Source organism: Ipomoea triloba, chromosome 12 (genome assembly GCF_003576645.1).
Source record: "Ipomoea triloba cultivar NCNSP0323 chromosome 12, ASM357664v1".
Lineage (NCBI taxonomy): Eukaryota > Viridiplantae > Streptophyta > Magnoliopsida > Solanales > Convolvulaceae > Ipomoea > Ipomoea triloba.
Genome location: NC_044927.1, coordinates 5,545,269 through 5,560,902, shown reverse-complemented (window position 1 = coordinate 5,560,902; position 15,634 = coordinate 5,545,269). Strand labels below are relative to the sequence as shown.

The 15,634-nt window shown below is 34.4% G+C and overlaps 2 protein-coding genes across 3 annotated transcripts in view; one reads left to right on the top strand and one right to left on the bottom strand.

Annotated features, from left to right (window-relative positions):
* Positions 1-4,598: 4,598 nt before the first annotated feature.
* LOC115998893 (protein ALTERED XYLOGLUCAN 4-like) lies at positions 4,599-7,994 on the bottom strand. The gene is made up of 3 exons (XM_031238562.1): positions 7,817-7,994; positions 6,933-7,216; positions 4,599-5,566 (listed from the first exon to the last, which is right to left on the bottom strand). Exons 1-3 carry the CDS (start codon positions 7,992-7,994, stop codon positions 4,784-4,786), a joined length of 1,245 nt encoding a protein of 414 aa, XP_031094422.1. The 3' UTR covers positions 4,599-4,783.
* A 2,342-nt stretch (positions 7,995-10,336) lies between these two features.
* Positions 10,337-15,634, top strand: part of LOC115998332 — a 7,458-nt gene continuing 2,160 nt past the window's right edge. The window contains exons 1-10 of one of the 2 annotated variants that reach the window (XM_031237871.1): positions 10,337-10,494; positions 10,713-10,861; positions 11,012-11,170; positions 12,017-12,076; positions 12,469-12,564; positions 14,465-14,557; positions 14,649-14,792; positions 14,994-15,101; positions 15,368-15,419; positions 15,527-15,602. In XM_031237871.1, the coding sequence (XP_031093731.1) occupies positions 10,763-10,861; positions 11,012-11,170; positions 12,017-12,076; positions 12,469-12,564; positions 14,465-14,557; positions 14,649-14,792; positions 14,994-15,101; positions 15,368-15,419; positions 15,527-15,561 (846 nt within the window). In that variant the 5' untranslated portion in view covers positions 10,337-10,494; positions 10,713-10,762 and the 3' untranslated portion in view covers positions 15,562-15,602. Of the gene's footprint in view, positions 10,495-10,579; positions 10,599-10,712; positions 10,862-11,011; positions 11,171-12,016; positions 12,077-12,468; positions 12,565-14,464; positions 14,558-14,648; positions 14,793-14,993; positions 15,102-15,367; positions 15,420-15,526; positions 15,603-15,634 lie in introns of those variants that run through there. The other variant, XM_031237873.1, reaches the window with a different exon arrangement.

Sequence of the window (15,634 nt, the reverse complement as noted above, 5' to 3'; positions counted from 1 at the left end):
ATGTTGTGATTTCATGTTAGTAACACATGTTGTGATGTGTTTCTGCATTCGAATGTTTAGGAGGATGAGTTCTGTGTATTTTGTGTAAATATTCTGTGTATTCATGTTATTAACACAAGTTGTGATGTGTTTGTGCATTCGAATGTTAAGAGGATGAGTTCTGTGTATTTGGTGTCAATGTTCTGTTTATTCTGGGCAAACATTCTGTGTATTCTAGGCAACCGTTATGTGTATTCATGTTAGTAACACATGTTGTGATGTGTTTCTGCATTCGAATGTTTAGGAGGATGAGTTCTGTGTATTTTGTGTAAATATTCTGTGTATTCATGTTATTAACACAAGTTGTGATGTGTTTGTGCATTCGAATGTTAAGAGGATGAGTTCTGTGTATTTTGTGTCAATATTCTGTGTATTCTGGGCAAACATTCTGTGTATTCTAGGCAAACGTTCTGTGTATTATATATAATGATTATGTGTATTATAGATAATGAATTCTCTGGAGTCATTCGCGTCCGCGTCCACTAACATCTGTGTATTTTGTGTCAATATTCTGTGTATTCTGGGCAAACATTCTGTGTATTCTAGGCAAACGTTCTGTGTATTATAGATAATGATTATGTGTATTATAGATAATGAATTTCTTGAGTCATTCGCATCTGCGTCCGCTAACACCGAAACGACGTCGTTTTACGTACGTGGTGCACATTGCTATGTGCACCGTGGTGCAGGGTATAACGATTGATGAGTAGTGATGGCATAGGTCCAAGTGTCCAACGTAACTACTCAATAGGTCCAATGGGCAATTCGCATCAATGAGTTGGGGATTCAACTTTTTGGGAGAAGATATATTAGTAATCTAGTCTACGAAATTAACTTGATTAAGTATTCTAAGAGGAGCCAAAGACCTTGTGGTCTAGTGGCACTCGATGTCCTGGTTAACACTCCCACATGGATGATGGGAGTGGGTTCGAGCCTCAGTGGAGTTAACTATTGACTCTTTATGCTTTAGTAGGAGAAAGTAGCTATGAACATATACTTTATTGTAACAGAATCAATAGTACTCCAAAAAAAAAAAGAATATAAATCATTCCAACTATTGGTTTTATTTTTCCCCTCAAAAGGTTGGAACCTCGTGACCAGTTGAATTGCTCATACGGACAACCTATATTGATTTTATGACTTGTATAGTCGTCCACCAGTCAACACAACCGTTCGAACACAATAATGTAGTTTGCAAAAAAATAATTGTGAAATTATGTATTGCTCTTGAGTGAATAATATTGCAAACCCTTTTTTCAAGGTATTTATGCAGTTCGGTGGAATTAAATCTCTCTACCAAAGTGGGAAGTAAGCATGATCCCTAAAATCTCTCCAGCTAATTAAAAAAAGATTGACTATAAATATAAGATTGTCCTAAACTTTGAAATAAACCATTTAGATTATAGTTACCAGCCAAAGACCTTGTCTGTGGTATAGTGGCACCCAGTTGCACCCCATATGAGAAGGAGTGGATTTCAGCCTCACTAGAGACGATATTGGCTCTCTTTGTGCTTCTTGTGGTCGTCCACTAGACGGCTCGTCCTCATATGTTTTGCAAACATTTGTATTTAATGACGAATTATTGGGGCTTTTGAATTTTTGGCTTCTCTAACAAGTTTCGTATCTTTTATTTGTCTCATCAACTAATTATGATCTTAGCACACCCACAAAAATCGAGTTGGTATCTTTTATTTGTCTCATCAACTAATTATGATCTTAGCACACCCACAAAAATCGAGTTTGTGAACTCTATAGAGAAAATTTACAATGTTAGTCGATATTAGAACTTATCGTACCGACGTACCATATCGTTATATATACAATATTATTTGTACATATTGTTATTGATAATGATTTCTAATTATACTGTGCAATAATCTATGAAATACATAATTGTATGAGTATGGTTGACACGAATGTTGATACAACAACAACAACAACAACAACAACAACAACAATAATAATAATAATAATAATAAATATTTACATTTATTTAAATATAGATTATCACTTTTTTATCAAATAAAAAGTTTTGTCAATTATTTTATCACCAATTTTTTTTCATAATTAACTAATATTAATATTACTGATTAACCAAGTATTTATAAATTTCACGGATGAAGACAAAAACCAAAATAATGAATTAAAGACTCAATATTAAATTTTGTCAATTTCAAAACTAATTTTCTAAACTAGCGAATGTACATCTGATCTTAAAAGTGTAAATAAAAAATACACAAATAAATCACTAATTAATTAATCAACATAAGTAATAAAACTAAAGCATATATCTCAAATTAAATTTGAAGATTTTTTAAATTAAATTGGATACTTGATAGCTTCCATTATTAAAATCTCGACAAAAGAAATAAGTTAATAAGTGCACATGACATTTAATAAATTATAATTATATTACAAATTAAAATCTAATTATCTAAACATAAATTAAAATTTAATTATCTAAACATATATTATATATAAGTACACATGACATTTGCTCAAAAAGTTCATTGTGGTTAGGTTGTAGAGATTCTAGTTCTTAACTAATAAGTTTAGAGTTTGAATCTTTTAATATATGAATAACTAAAAATATTTTAAAATAAAATAATTAATTAATAAGAAACGGGTTGGCGAGCTGGCCCGTTTTGCCCGACAGCCCGTATTTAGTCGGGTTGGGTTAAAAATCTCAACTCGGATTTGAAACGGGTCGTGTCAAGCTCGGCCCGTTTCTTCCTCAATTCGTGACGGGTCAATTTTGAATTGAGTGATGTTTTTTCTTCTCCCATTTTTAAGTTTTCGAACTAAGTCAAAATCATTTGGAGGTTTAATTGTTTCATCGAGGTATTTCCTTAATCATGATCACAAAAAATTTTCCAAGTATCTTTTGATATATCAGTGGTTGAGATGAGTTTGAATGTTTCATCGTTGACTGCATCAAAGATAGCGTTGATGGCTTTAGAGTTGAAGTCATCCTCTAGGATTTTCTTGTTATGTTCTATCCAAAGTTTATTTTCTTTGATGTCTCCTTTTGTGGTTATGGGTGGATTCCAATCTTCTTCTCTATCTTTTTCCCCTTGCTATTGAATATATATTCTCATCTTTGCCTTCCAGAAGGAGTAGTTGGTGCTATTTAGAGTAGGTGATCTTTTGGTTGATAATCCTCTCATGTGGAAAGTCCATGTGTCTTTTTGTTGATTGATCTTGCTAATAGCTTAAGCAACATCACTTTAATACCAATTGAAATTTTAGGACAAGTGCTAGTGACGTGAAAACACTAGTTGTAACACAAGATAGATATTTAAACGCAGTTCATATTTCTCCTAATCTGCAGGGTAATTTATGTTTTAGGTGAGAAGTCTAATTCATTATGAGTAAAGTTCAAAGCACAAATGGCTAGGACCAATTTTACACTATAGATGAAATTCTTTATCTCTCTGACATAACCTACTTAGAGCATCAATATCAATTCACATTTTGCACAGTTTCTAATGTGTCATATAAGAGAGAAAGTTGGGCAAGAAATAAGAGAAAAAGAAAAAAAAAATGAAGGCTAAGCTTGAGTCAGTAAAACAATGGAACCTTTTCTTCTATTCACTTTTCCAATGCACTTTTACAGTAAACACTGAACCAACGAGAAAAAAAAAAAGAAGAAAAAAAATGCATCAATATCAGCTACGGTTCACATTTTCCAAATGCACTTTTACTATTCCAAAAATTCTATTTTGCAGAAGGAATCATTTCTTCTCTCTTCCATGCTAGCTTTAATACTCTAAAAAAATCATGAAAGAAACATTGATATGCATGCTCTTAATCAATCAGGATGGTACAAGGGAAAGGACTTTCCCTTGTACTTTTCCCTAAACCTCTGCCCACTAAAACTACTTTTCTCCCCACAATGTTTCGACCAAGATATATATCTAGGATGTATGCGTATGACTTGGTTGAGTGTTCTCTGCCTGGACTCCTCTTTTTATAGGTGCTTGACTGCTTGGACAGTTGAACCCCATGGTCTTTTCTCCCTTTTCACTTTCTATTCCTTATATATCCTATTGTGATTGCTATGACACTTTTAACTTTCTCCTTGTCTTCCTTGATTTTGTATTCTCTGTCGCAATGGGCTTGAGTATTCCAATTCTTTGTTTTGGTTTTTGACAATCTTGGGCTAACACAGTTCAATAGCCAATTTGGTGATGGCTGAGCAAAGGTACGGATATTATTAATGTACAACCAAGCCCGGTAATGATCGAGCTGGTAGCTTAACCGCATACGTACAAGAAAGCCTAATGACTAGTGTGACATCATGCATATCTTATCACGATCAATAGATTTAACTCTGACGCTTTTCAATGCTAATCATAACAAACATAAAACACTTGGAAATGTGTAATATAATTATCGTCGGATAATCCAGAAAATTATCGAATCCTAATTGATGAAAATGTGGAACTTCTTTCATCATTAGCCGGCCACTTTCACCACTATGAACTAATTGCAATAAATATTTTGTGTTTTGAAATTTAGAAAGCTATTGTAAAGGAGATTCTCCAACAAATAAAAAGTAATCAAAGCAATAATAATGTGTTTTACAAGCCAAAAAAAAAACTTTAATTTGTGGATGGGAGGAATTGAAGTCAATATGTCAATGTGAAGACTCTTTTTAGGTTTTTTTTCAAAGGTATTCCTCCAGCCGACCAGTAAGGAGATTAATCTTCTTTTTTCGTTCCAACTGTCAGCATGTAGGGAACTAGCCAAATGGTTTGATGTTGCGAAGCAGCTGAAGCAAAAGCTCATTCCAAGTATCAATCGGCCCTGGCAAGCACCAATGTAAGCAATCATTATGACCCTTCATCCATCTATTCCCCCAAAACTCCCCCGGGTGTCCATCCGGCCTCATCATCATAGCTCTAGTCACATCTATAATTCCAAACCTATTACCTCTTTTCTCCCCATCCCTTTTAGCCCTTTCAAACTCCTCAACCTGAATCTTCCTATATTCCCAATCATCAACTCCCCCCACCCCCACCCCCTCCACCTCCTCTCTACTCAACCCTCTCGTCCTATTACAAAACCCCCCGTTATGCCACGCCCCGTGCTCGAAATGAGACGGCGAGAACGTCCGCATAAACACCACAATCCCCCTTCGCCTCTCGTTCACGTACTTAAAAGCTGCTTTGAATACTTTCCGGATGGCAAAGCCTGCGCCGAGGTCTTTGATGTTTGGTTCGCGGCAGAATATGCAGCCGGCGAGGTTGCCGGCCTCGTGGAGGTAGATGGGGCGGAGGAACCATTGGCCGTCGGAGAAAATGGCGTAGTCCACGTTTGATATGTTTTGGGTCCAGTTTGGGTCTAGTTGGTCTAGGAGCAAGTGAAAACGATTTGTGGATTGGCCGTTACTCTTCACTTTCTCGGTGGCGCGGATGAGGAAGACTGAGCGGAGGACCTTGAGGGTGAAGTTGTGGTGGGGGAAATGCCATGTTGTGATGAATTTTTCCTCCTCGTCTTTGGATATACTTGTTGGACTTTCTTCCTGCACCATAGAGTATATACTAAGTAAATCACGTTTAAGTAAACTTAGTCAGTAAAGAATATTTATGAAGTGATGCACTTTAATTTTGAAATATTTATCAAATTGTCGTCACACTATGTTTGTTTTTCTTACTTTACCGTTGTTGGTCATCTTAAATTAATGATTACTATTACTCTATGGTTCTTACCTAACACACTATTCTCACATAACTCATCTCCTATACACACACATTTGTTTTTATGAGGAAATTAAGAACCAGTTCCAGCCGTCCATATGGAAGAATTTAACGGATCTTATGCAATTTGAGAAAAAAAATGCAATGGCATCCTAGTAATTTTCTCCAACTTTAAAGTATTTTTTAGATGACGATGGAAACCTATTGCCGTTATTGCCTTACTGGACAGTGTACACCGGATAAATCTCGCACCCATGTATAGCCCACAAACTACACATGAGAGGTAAACCATACAAGGAAGACCTTGTATGATTGACTTGACCAATAAAAGTTTACATTTTTAACATTGAGTACAATTTTTTTTATAGTATATAGTGTACATTTTTAGATAAATCCTAAAAACTAAACAAACAAACAAACAAAAAACTACAGAGTAAATCTTAAACCTAAATTGTAAATATTAAACCTTAAGAAGTAAAATTAAAAACTGAAACACTAAACCAAACCAAAAAAATAAAATTGCACAAACTTTAAAAGGTGAACTTCAAATGCACTACATTTTCAATCTAACCAAAATGTAGGGTATAGTGTTGCAAACTATATCATATAGTCTTATAAAGTGCACTTTTAAAGTTGGAGAAAATTACCGAAATTTCACTATGATTTTTCCCTTCCTTACCCTAGAATTGTCAGATCGGGACATATTGACGGCTAAGATTGGTTCTTAGGGTGTGTTTGGTTGGGGGGTTTTGGTATAGGGAATGGGTATGAAAGTGATTGTTAGTGTTTGGTTGATAGGTTTTAAGAATGCTACTATGGGTATGGAATACCCCATTAATGGGAAAACCCATACCCTTATTAAATAAGGGTTTCATTTCACTTCTTCATTTCTTCCCCAACTATTAATATTCATTCCCATTACACCCAACTACCAAACATGTTAAATACTTTCACCAAAACCCATTACCCTTACCAAGTATTTGATACCCATTCCGATTCCGATTCCATGTGCGAACCAAACACACCCTTAATTTTCTCCTAAAAACAAGTTGTCATATGATCATTTTCCATGTAGGTATGTATAGTCAAGGTTGCAAAAATGTATGTATGGTCAAGGTTTGGTATTTCATATATATCGAAAAATAAAGTATAAGGATGTTAGGAAAGAGGAGATCGATGAGAGGGGCTAACCATGGACAAAAGGCACAGAAGCGATTCCATTTGATTCCGAGCGATTGAATCACCAATGAAAGCCATTGTCTTTCCTTGAACAATGCTCAAAAACGCTTTGGAATCGAACCGAGGAAGTTGACATTGTTCTGGCTTCCATCTCCAGTAAAGAAAATCTGTATCTTTCCTTCCATGATAGAAGCAATTTCTTATCGTAGGGATGGTCGAACAGCTATAATTGGAATATAGAGGGCCGTCTTTGTCTGGAACCCAACGACCATCAAACAAGTCGCAGCTTTCATTATCTATAACAATCAAACAACATATGTATATATAGAAATGTTAAAAGAAAAAATAATAATAAAGGGAAAAAGTGGTCAAATATACCTCCAAATTTTACCAGAAAAGTTAATGGTTCCCAAACTTTTGAAAGTTGCAATTAGGTACATAAACATGTTGATTTAGTGCATCAAGATTCAAATACCTATTAGTGCCCTGTAATAATAGGTTATTAGGTTGTCCGACCATGTTCCAGTTGCGAAAGCCAACAACCGCGACCCACACATGACACAAGAGGCTACCAAAAAATGTCTTCTCCGTCCATGGGAGATGGTGCCCAGTTTGGTCGCCTTCTCCAACGACGGAGAAGGCGACCAACCCTTCTCCGACGACGTGTTGATTGCCGTTTTCAATTTTCGCCACTGGAACACCACAGGACAACCTAGTGACCTGTTATATTTGGGCCTTGATGCACTAAATCAACATACATGTTTATATATTTAATTGCAACATTTAAAAGTTTGAGAGTCTAATTGACTTTTGATGTATGTTTAAGCGTATATTTGACCATTTTTTTAAAAAAATGTGATGAATAAATTAAAGTTAACAATATAATTATTACTCACTGGTTTGAGCACGCTGAAAACAGCCATTTGTGTTAGCGTGGATGGCTGTGAATTTGAGCAGATTTGAAGAAGAAAATATGTAAACGGAGAAAATAAGAGATAAAAATAGTGCATAGAAGCACAGAACACCTGTGCTTCCAAGCCCAAAAAGTTTGGATGAATGAGAAGCGTCGGCCATTTCCCCCAAACATCACAAACACAGATCGATCTCAAGAGAATATAATGGAAGGAAGGAGCTAGAAGTCATGCATACGATTAAAAAGTAGCTAGTTAAGGGTGATGGAGGTGCCAATTTTAATTTGGAAGTCACATAATTGCATATATACTATATCTTATATTGAATGCAATAATAGTGACTTGGTTCGCGGAATCAATGATTATTATATTACTTTTTGCATGCATGATGAATTTGATCAAGCTGGCATGCATAGTGAGGAGAGGATAAATGACGAACATTTTTTTTTTAAGTGTGTACGAGGTGACGGATTCATTGAATGTCTCACCTCAACCGCCTTATACCAAGGTGAGAAATATGTAGATATGTCACATGATTAGATATCTTAATTAGAGCATATATTGCGAAGAGCAATAAATCAAGCGTGCAAACCTATTTATTGGATAGATGATAATTAGTATCCGTAAAATATATTGCTAATATTCTAATGTACATGTTAGAGTATGATTCTAATATGCTAACTTGTTTACTAGAAAATGAACCGAATTTCCTGACATGTTTGTTAAAAAACATGCCACAAACGTATGTAGAAGTTGTGACTTCTACGGAGGGACCAATGTTGGAAGAGGTTATAAAAAGTGGATCAGAGTGGATTCTATACTACATAATCACAATTGGGAACTGGTTGATCTTCCTCCAAGTAGTACTCTGTAGTAGGCCTTTGGGATCCAAAAGATAACGGAAGTTATAAGGGTATGAGTATATTTAATTTATCCAAAATATTGTATAGTACAACTATTATAACATAATGTATAAAAAAAAGCTTAACGGAAAAAATGAACATAAATGAAGGGTATAATCTTCATTCACACTTATTATTATTATTATTTGTTTGTCAGGTTCAGTTAACGAGATTTGACTAGAGTTATTTTTAATTCAATTTTTCATAATATTAAATATAGTATTAGTATATAAAATTTATATATTTAGAAACCACATTAAAACTACTATTAAATACATAAAATTAAATTTAAAAATAATTAAAAATTACTAAAGAAAATAAGCAATGAATAAAGAGTTGGTTTGACCAATGAATAGTAAACAGGACAGGTAAAATGGGACAGAGGGAGTAATATATTCATTTTCATGAAAATGAACCAAATAAAAAAAAAACACAATTCCTTAACTTTTAGCCAAATAAAAATTTTTTTTTTATGGCATCCAATCAAACACCATAAAATTAAAACATTTTCTATAAAATAAGTCATTTTTTTGAAAATTTTTTCCATTTTTCAAATTATTATATCTAAAATTATTACTTTAATAATATTAATTAATCATACCATAATTATTACGCAAATTATCAACTATACTTTATTTTTTAGTATTATTAACTCGGTTACAATGTTGTATATGTTCATATATACTTTTTCATCAACATATTGAAGCACAAAGAGTCAATATTTTACTTTTAATATAATATGAATCTTACAACTATGAATTAAAAAATTATATACTATTATTTAAAATTTTAACCTTAAGTATTAATATTGAACATATATTTTTGCATCGCACATATAAAATCGTAGTATAAAAAATAAAGAGTTAATTCTATTTTAATTTTAGTCTTAGATTTATAGGTGATAATTCAATTTTAATTTTTTAAAACATTTCATTTGATCATAGTATTATTGTGGTATGACTATTTTTAGTCCTTCATCAACAAAATCGTTTAATAAATTTCATAAAATACAAGAGCATTTAGGTCTTCAATTATGATTTTTTTAGAAAGAAACATAAAAATATAATTGATCAACCCACTTTATATTAAAAAAAAAAAAGATCGAAATATCATTATATTTAATACGGATTAATATTTTAAGGTTTGAAAATAGAATTAACTCAAAAATAAATATTCTTTGTAAATACTATTGACGCTATGACATGTAGTATCTGTACTGAGTCAATATCACCTCCACTGAAATTTGAACTCATGATCTCCTATTTGAAAAATGTCATTTCATGCCGCTTGACCACAAGGTATTTGGCAACTCAAAAATAAATTACACACATTTTTCAATCATCGAAATATCATTATATTTAATACGGAGTAATATTTTAAGGTTTGAAAATAGAATTAACTCAAAACTAAATATTCTTTGTAAATACTATTGTTAACTGAGTCAATATCGCCTCCATTAAAATTTGAACTCATAATCTCCTATTTGAAAAATGTCATTTCATGCCACTTAACACAAGTATTTGGCAATTCAAAAATAAATGTTGATTACACACATTTTCCAATCATTTGCCTTGTTCAGTGTTCACCAATTGTCTATTCATTTCCAGAGGGCAGTGCAGTGAGGTCAGAGCACATCACTATGAAAACGAATCATTTAGTCCCTTTATGACATCTCGCAACAGTTAGTCCCTTTCGCTGCCCCGGAATATCGGCCGTACGTGACAAATTTTCGTCGGTACCACTCGCCGGCGGTGTTCTCCTGTTAGTCTCGTACTATCGTCTCTCCCTTCCCTAAGTGATCATGATAATGCACTTTCCAATTCCAATTTCATTCTGATTATTAGGGTTTTCTGTTACTGGACTGTGTAAATTACTACTTCTGCTCTAAATTTAAACCGTTTCATTCTGCACTGTTTGAAGTTTCGTTAGTTTTTCCCCTTTACATTTTCAGTCGGAAATTTTAAAGTGTTTCTTTGCAGTGCTATTAATTTGCTAAGTAGAGCAAGGAGGGATTGAATTTGAAACATCAATGGGGGATGAAAAGGACGCTTTTTACGTCGTTCGCAAAGGCGATGTCATAGGGGTCTACAAGAGCTTAAGTGATCTCCAGGCCCTAATCCGGTCCTGCGTAAGCTTTCTTGCTCTCTCAATGATTTTTGCTTATGCCTGAAATGTGTTTAAATTCTAACTACAGTTTTTGTGAGGTAATGATTTGAAAAATATGCTATGACCTCTTTAGCAGAAGCAATGATGATGGCTTCTTTGCCAATTCTTTCAGGTTGGTGAGCCTTCCATAAGTGTATTTAAAGGGTATTGCCTGGCAAAAGAATCTGAAGAGTATCTTGGTTCTCATGGGCTTAAGAATGCAATGTACTCTATTGACTCAAGTGATGTTCGAGATGATCTGTTTGGCATACTCATACCCTGCCCTTTCCGGGTTGGATAGTTATTCTTGATTCCTAAAGTGATATTTAAGGCCTTTGCTATTTACAGTATAGCGTGTAGATTTTATAATTATCATGTCATTGTCTCTATTCCTTGGCAACTTGCGATAGTACTTCAGTCTATTTCTGGAAAATGGTGTTTCTTTGACTTTGCTGGTTTTCTGCTTCATTTTAGAAAAAAGATGTCTATGAAGTCTTGGAAAATCTTTTTGAAAAAAAAAGTCTTGGAAAATCTTGCTGCAACAAGAATAATGTGCTTCAGGTGCCCCCTTACCCAATTTGATTTTGCCATTGACACTAGAGCTAGCGGGAAAATAGGTTTGTCCATTCCAGGGGAAGAATTTGAGAACCTTGTTTTTAATCTATTTGTTTACTTTTTGTTTCCTTAACCTCTTCATTCCGGATACTACTGTCTTTGAAATTACAATGGCATAGCTTTGGAGGGGAAAACATTGTTCTTGTACTATAAAACATGTTTAATTGATGTGAATATTTGCAGGGAAAAAACATTGCTCAAGTACCATACAACATGCCTAATTGATTTGAATATTTTCATCTACCAAGTACTTTTCAGTTTTCATGCCTTTTGTACCTTGATTGATGGATTTCTAGCTTCTGAACTTGTTTGAGACTGTTTAATTTTGAAAGCTGAGTCTTGCTTTGGCTAGGTGACTATCTACTCTTTGAACTATAAATTCAATCCTAACATTAATGGACTAAGAACTTAGCAATTTGTCATAATAGATCATATAATCATATAAGCTTAGCAATTTCACATAATAGATCTTATAATCTTATAATCTTATAAAATAATTGAGAAAAAGGTTCTTTTGTTTCAGCAACCAGGTTCTTCCAAAGATAAAACTGTCAGCAAGGATTTTCAGGAGAAAAGGTTGCAGGTAATGCTTAATATGAAAAAGATTTTTCATTGCCATTGTTCCTTTGCATGGCCAATCTTTCGCTTTTGCATAGGTGATAGGACTTCTCTCTCAATTGTGAAATGAAAAATTGCAATCATTCAATTGTATGCATATCAAACTTGGTTAAGTTTAACATTTTTGTAGAGAAGTGTCTGGCTCTTTCACTTGTTACCTGTACCAATGTATTATATTCCAAAATGTATTTTCCATGAATTTGAAACTATCATATAATTTTTTTTTTTATGTTGGAGGCTTGGAGCATTAATTTTCCCATGCTGGCAATCATGGTGATATTTACTAAGTTTATCTACACTGTGCAGAGTTTCCCTAGATATTTAGCCCTTTAAACATGTTTTTTCCTTAATCAACAGGAAATGGCTGGATCTGCTTCATTTTCAGCAGCCACTCAACAAAAACATGCAAAGTTGGATAATTTCCTTGAAGTCCCACCACTGTCTTCCTATTGTGTAAGTTTCTTCCAGGAAACAGCTACTTTATAATCTGTGTTCCAAGTGGTGTTGCAATGAAGTAAAATATTTATCATATTAACTTTACCGCAGCCTCTTTCTCTGTCAACTTAAAATGGTAAGAGTGTATTGTGGATATGGAATTGGTGATGCCTTGTGAGTATTTCTTGTAATATTGAAACATAAACGAAACCTGCCCCACACATTTGTAAATCAATGAAACGGGATAAATGTTTTTTTTACAGTTACTTAAGAATCACAAACTTTGACTCAATTAACAATAATGCCACAACCTGTAGACATTGCCAACTGGAACTCAAACATATGATATCACTAACAATAATAGCGCAATTATTAATTCCACTTTGATCCCATGACTATAGTGGTTTTTCCACTATTAATCCACTACTTTAAAACTGTTCATTTCCTCCTTCCACCATTAGTATATTCATCACGCAGTAATGGCTGCTAATACAAATCAGGGAGGAAAGGAAAGTAATCAAATAATCATTCAAGTGGCAGTATTCAAGGAAGCATGTAAGCAGGGATTGGCTGATTATGCAATTCCTTGCTTATTTTATGGAGCATGTAATTAGGGATTGACTGATTATGTAATCTATAATTGATGCTCAATCTTCTTTTAACGAGATTTTCTCCTCGCCCTGTGACCCTAGCTGGCAAAGGACCACAAGGAGGTAAACCAGCCTAGGTTACCCATAGCTGACCAGCTCAAACCGAGGGGTAATATATTATATGGACCATCTCTTAGAAGAGAGAGCATCGAGTGGAATTGGAACAATTAGCTCTAAGTAGCTGTGGGCCGGATTTTTTTATTTTTTTTTTGAATACAACTGGCTCTATTATATTGTAGTATCTGTTCATCTATACTTTCTCAACCTGTTGAAGCACAATTAGCTCTAAGTAGATGTGGGCCGGAATTTATTCTTGTTGGAGGGATATTTTTAGAATTCCCTTGGTTTTTGTGTGTGTGTGTTTTACTTCATAATATTAGAATTTCTTAAATGTCTTGGTTCAAATGCATCCTGTCTCTTTACCCCTATCTGCAGCAAGGCAAACAACAAGCCCACCACACCCAATGACCCATTGCAAGTCATTCTTTTATATGACTGTCATTTTAGACTGTTGCAAAGCATGCATATTTCGTAAGGAGTCTGAGACACCCTGTGATGAAAATTGAGCTGCGATAATTCTTTCAATGAGTGAGAACTCTGATTGATGCAAGGCTGGCTACTGCTGAAAATTATTTTTATCTATTTCTTAATATTTTCTTTAATATATTTCAATATAATCAACATTTTAAAGTTGGGCAAATACATTGGATGCTCATTTTTGCGCAATGTGTATGGTGCTGCTAATACTAAAAAAAATATGCATATTAATAAAAATTATGTTGTGGGAATTCCCTGCCCCTGCAAAGTCCCCATGGAGGCAGGTATGAGGAGGATATTTATTCCCTGCACAGGTGCAGGGATTGGGGAGGGAATGTGGGGGCAGGCCCGGGGGATATGTCCCCCCTGCCCCATTGCCATCCCTCCACCACTGGCTGCCACAAAAAAAAAAACCATTTCTAGCCAGTGGTGATGCCACCATAGGTCATGGCACAAAATGAAAGCTCATACTTGAATGAGAACTCATGAAAAATCTACAGCTAAATATATAAAGAATTTTATACATATGAAAATTATCCACGGGAAAATTACTGGAGCTTTAATTTAATGTTCTCATAAGTAATGTATTAAGGTTTTTTCTTTTGGTTATTGTTTAAAGACAGCTGGTATTTTAAACAGTCAAAATTAGTGCCTTTTTGGTATTACTGTTGTTTTACCCAGCTGACATTGTCAGTGTTTCGTGATGATTGCCTCACCTCCATTATGTGCAGTGTTCATGTATTCTTGAGTTTGATGGTGCTTCAAAGGGAAATCCTGGACCTGCTGGTGCTGGGGCTGTCCTGCGAGCTGCAGATGGAAGTATGGTAGGTGATCTCTTCTCTTTAACTAGGCACGTCTAAATGTCTAATAATCAGCCATTAATTCTAGCTTCCCACATTTTATTCCATTTTGTAGGTTTTCCGATTACGTGAAGGTGTGGGAGTTGCAACCAACAATGTTGCTGAATACAGAGGTGTAATCTTAGGATTGAAGTATGCTCTTGAAAAAGGCTTTAAACACATACGTGTCCAAGGAGACTCAAAGCTCGTCTGCATGCAGGTTTTGCTTCTCTTCCCTCTTGCATTTCCTGTACATTTGTTTTGCCAATTCCATTATGCAGTATTATTCTCTGTTTTGTGTTAGGTTAATTTTGATACTACAAGAGTGATGGAAAAATTTAATGAAGTTGTGCATGATAACAAGTAACTCACTTAAATCTCTCATTTTGCTTCGTGCTTTTATACTTTCCTCATGGAATAGGCTCAGGGACTCTGGAAAACCAAGAATCAGAACATGGCTGAACTATGCAAGGTTGTCAAAGAGCTTAAGGATCAATTTATGTCCTTCCAGATCTCCCATGTTGAAAGAGTATGAACAAGTCTTTGATGTTTGTATAGTGGATCACTGGATGTTATCAACTGTTATGAGTCAAGGATAGCTGTTCTGTCCTTTTCCATTTCATATTGGATAATACCCAGAGTTACTGGTCCTTAAATTCATGCTAGAACTGTCATGGTGATACTCTGTTTTTTCAGTTTTTCACATAATTGCAAGCAAGCATCTTTGGTTTGTTGTGGTTTATTCTACTTTGATATTCCTCTGTATTCTGAGTGTTATTTTATTTGATATGCCAGGAATACAATACTGAAGCTGATGCGCAGGCAAATCTAGCTGTGTATCTTAAGAGTAAAGATCTTTGCAACCACTGGTTATTTCATAATTTGGTGATAGATCTGTTTTCTTGTTTTTATTTTTTATTTTTTGAAAATTTTACTAAGTTAATGCTTGTGCAGATGGTGAAACACAAGCGGAGTGTGACATGAAGTAGCCAAGATGCGTAGCCCCTAATGACTCTCATGTTTTTTTTTTTTTTTTTTTTTTTTTTTTTTTTTTTTTTTTTT

Bases quoted from the DNA above. Each gene is read 5' to 3' on its own strand.
- LOC115998893 (XM_031238562.1), bottom strand. From the start codon at position 7,994: ATGGCCGACGCTTCTCATTCATCCAAACTTTTTGGGCTTGGAAGCACA. The intron at 7,217-7,816 runs GTGAGTAATAAT...TGATTGTTATAG, and splicing joins TTTTCAGCGTGCTCAAACCA to ATAATGAAAGCTGCGACTTG. The intron at 5,567-6,932 runs GTTAGCCCCTCT...TCTATGGTGCAG, and splicing joins TTCTGTGCCTTTTGTCCATG to GAAGAAAGTCCAACAAGTAT.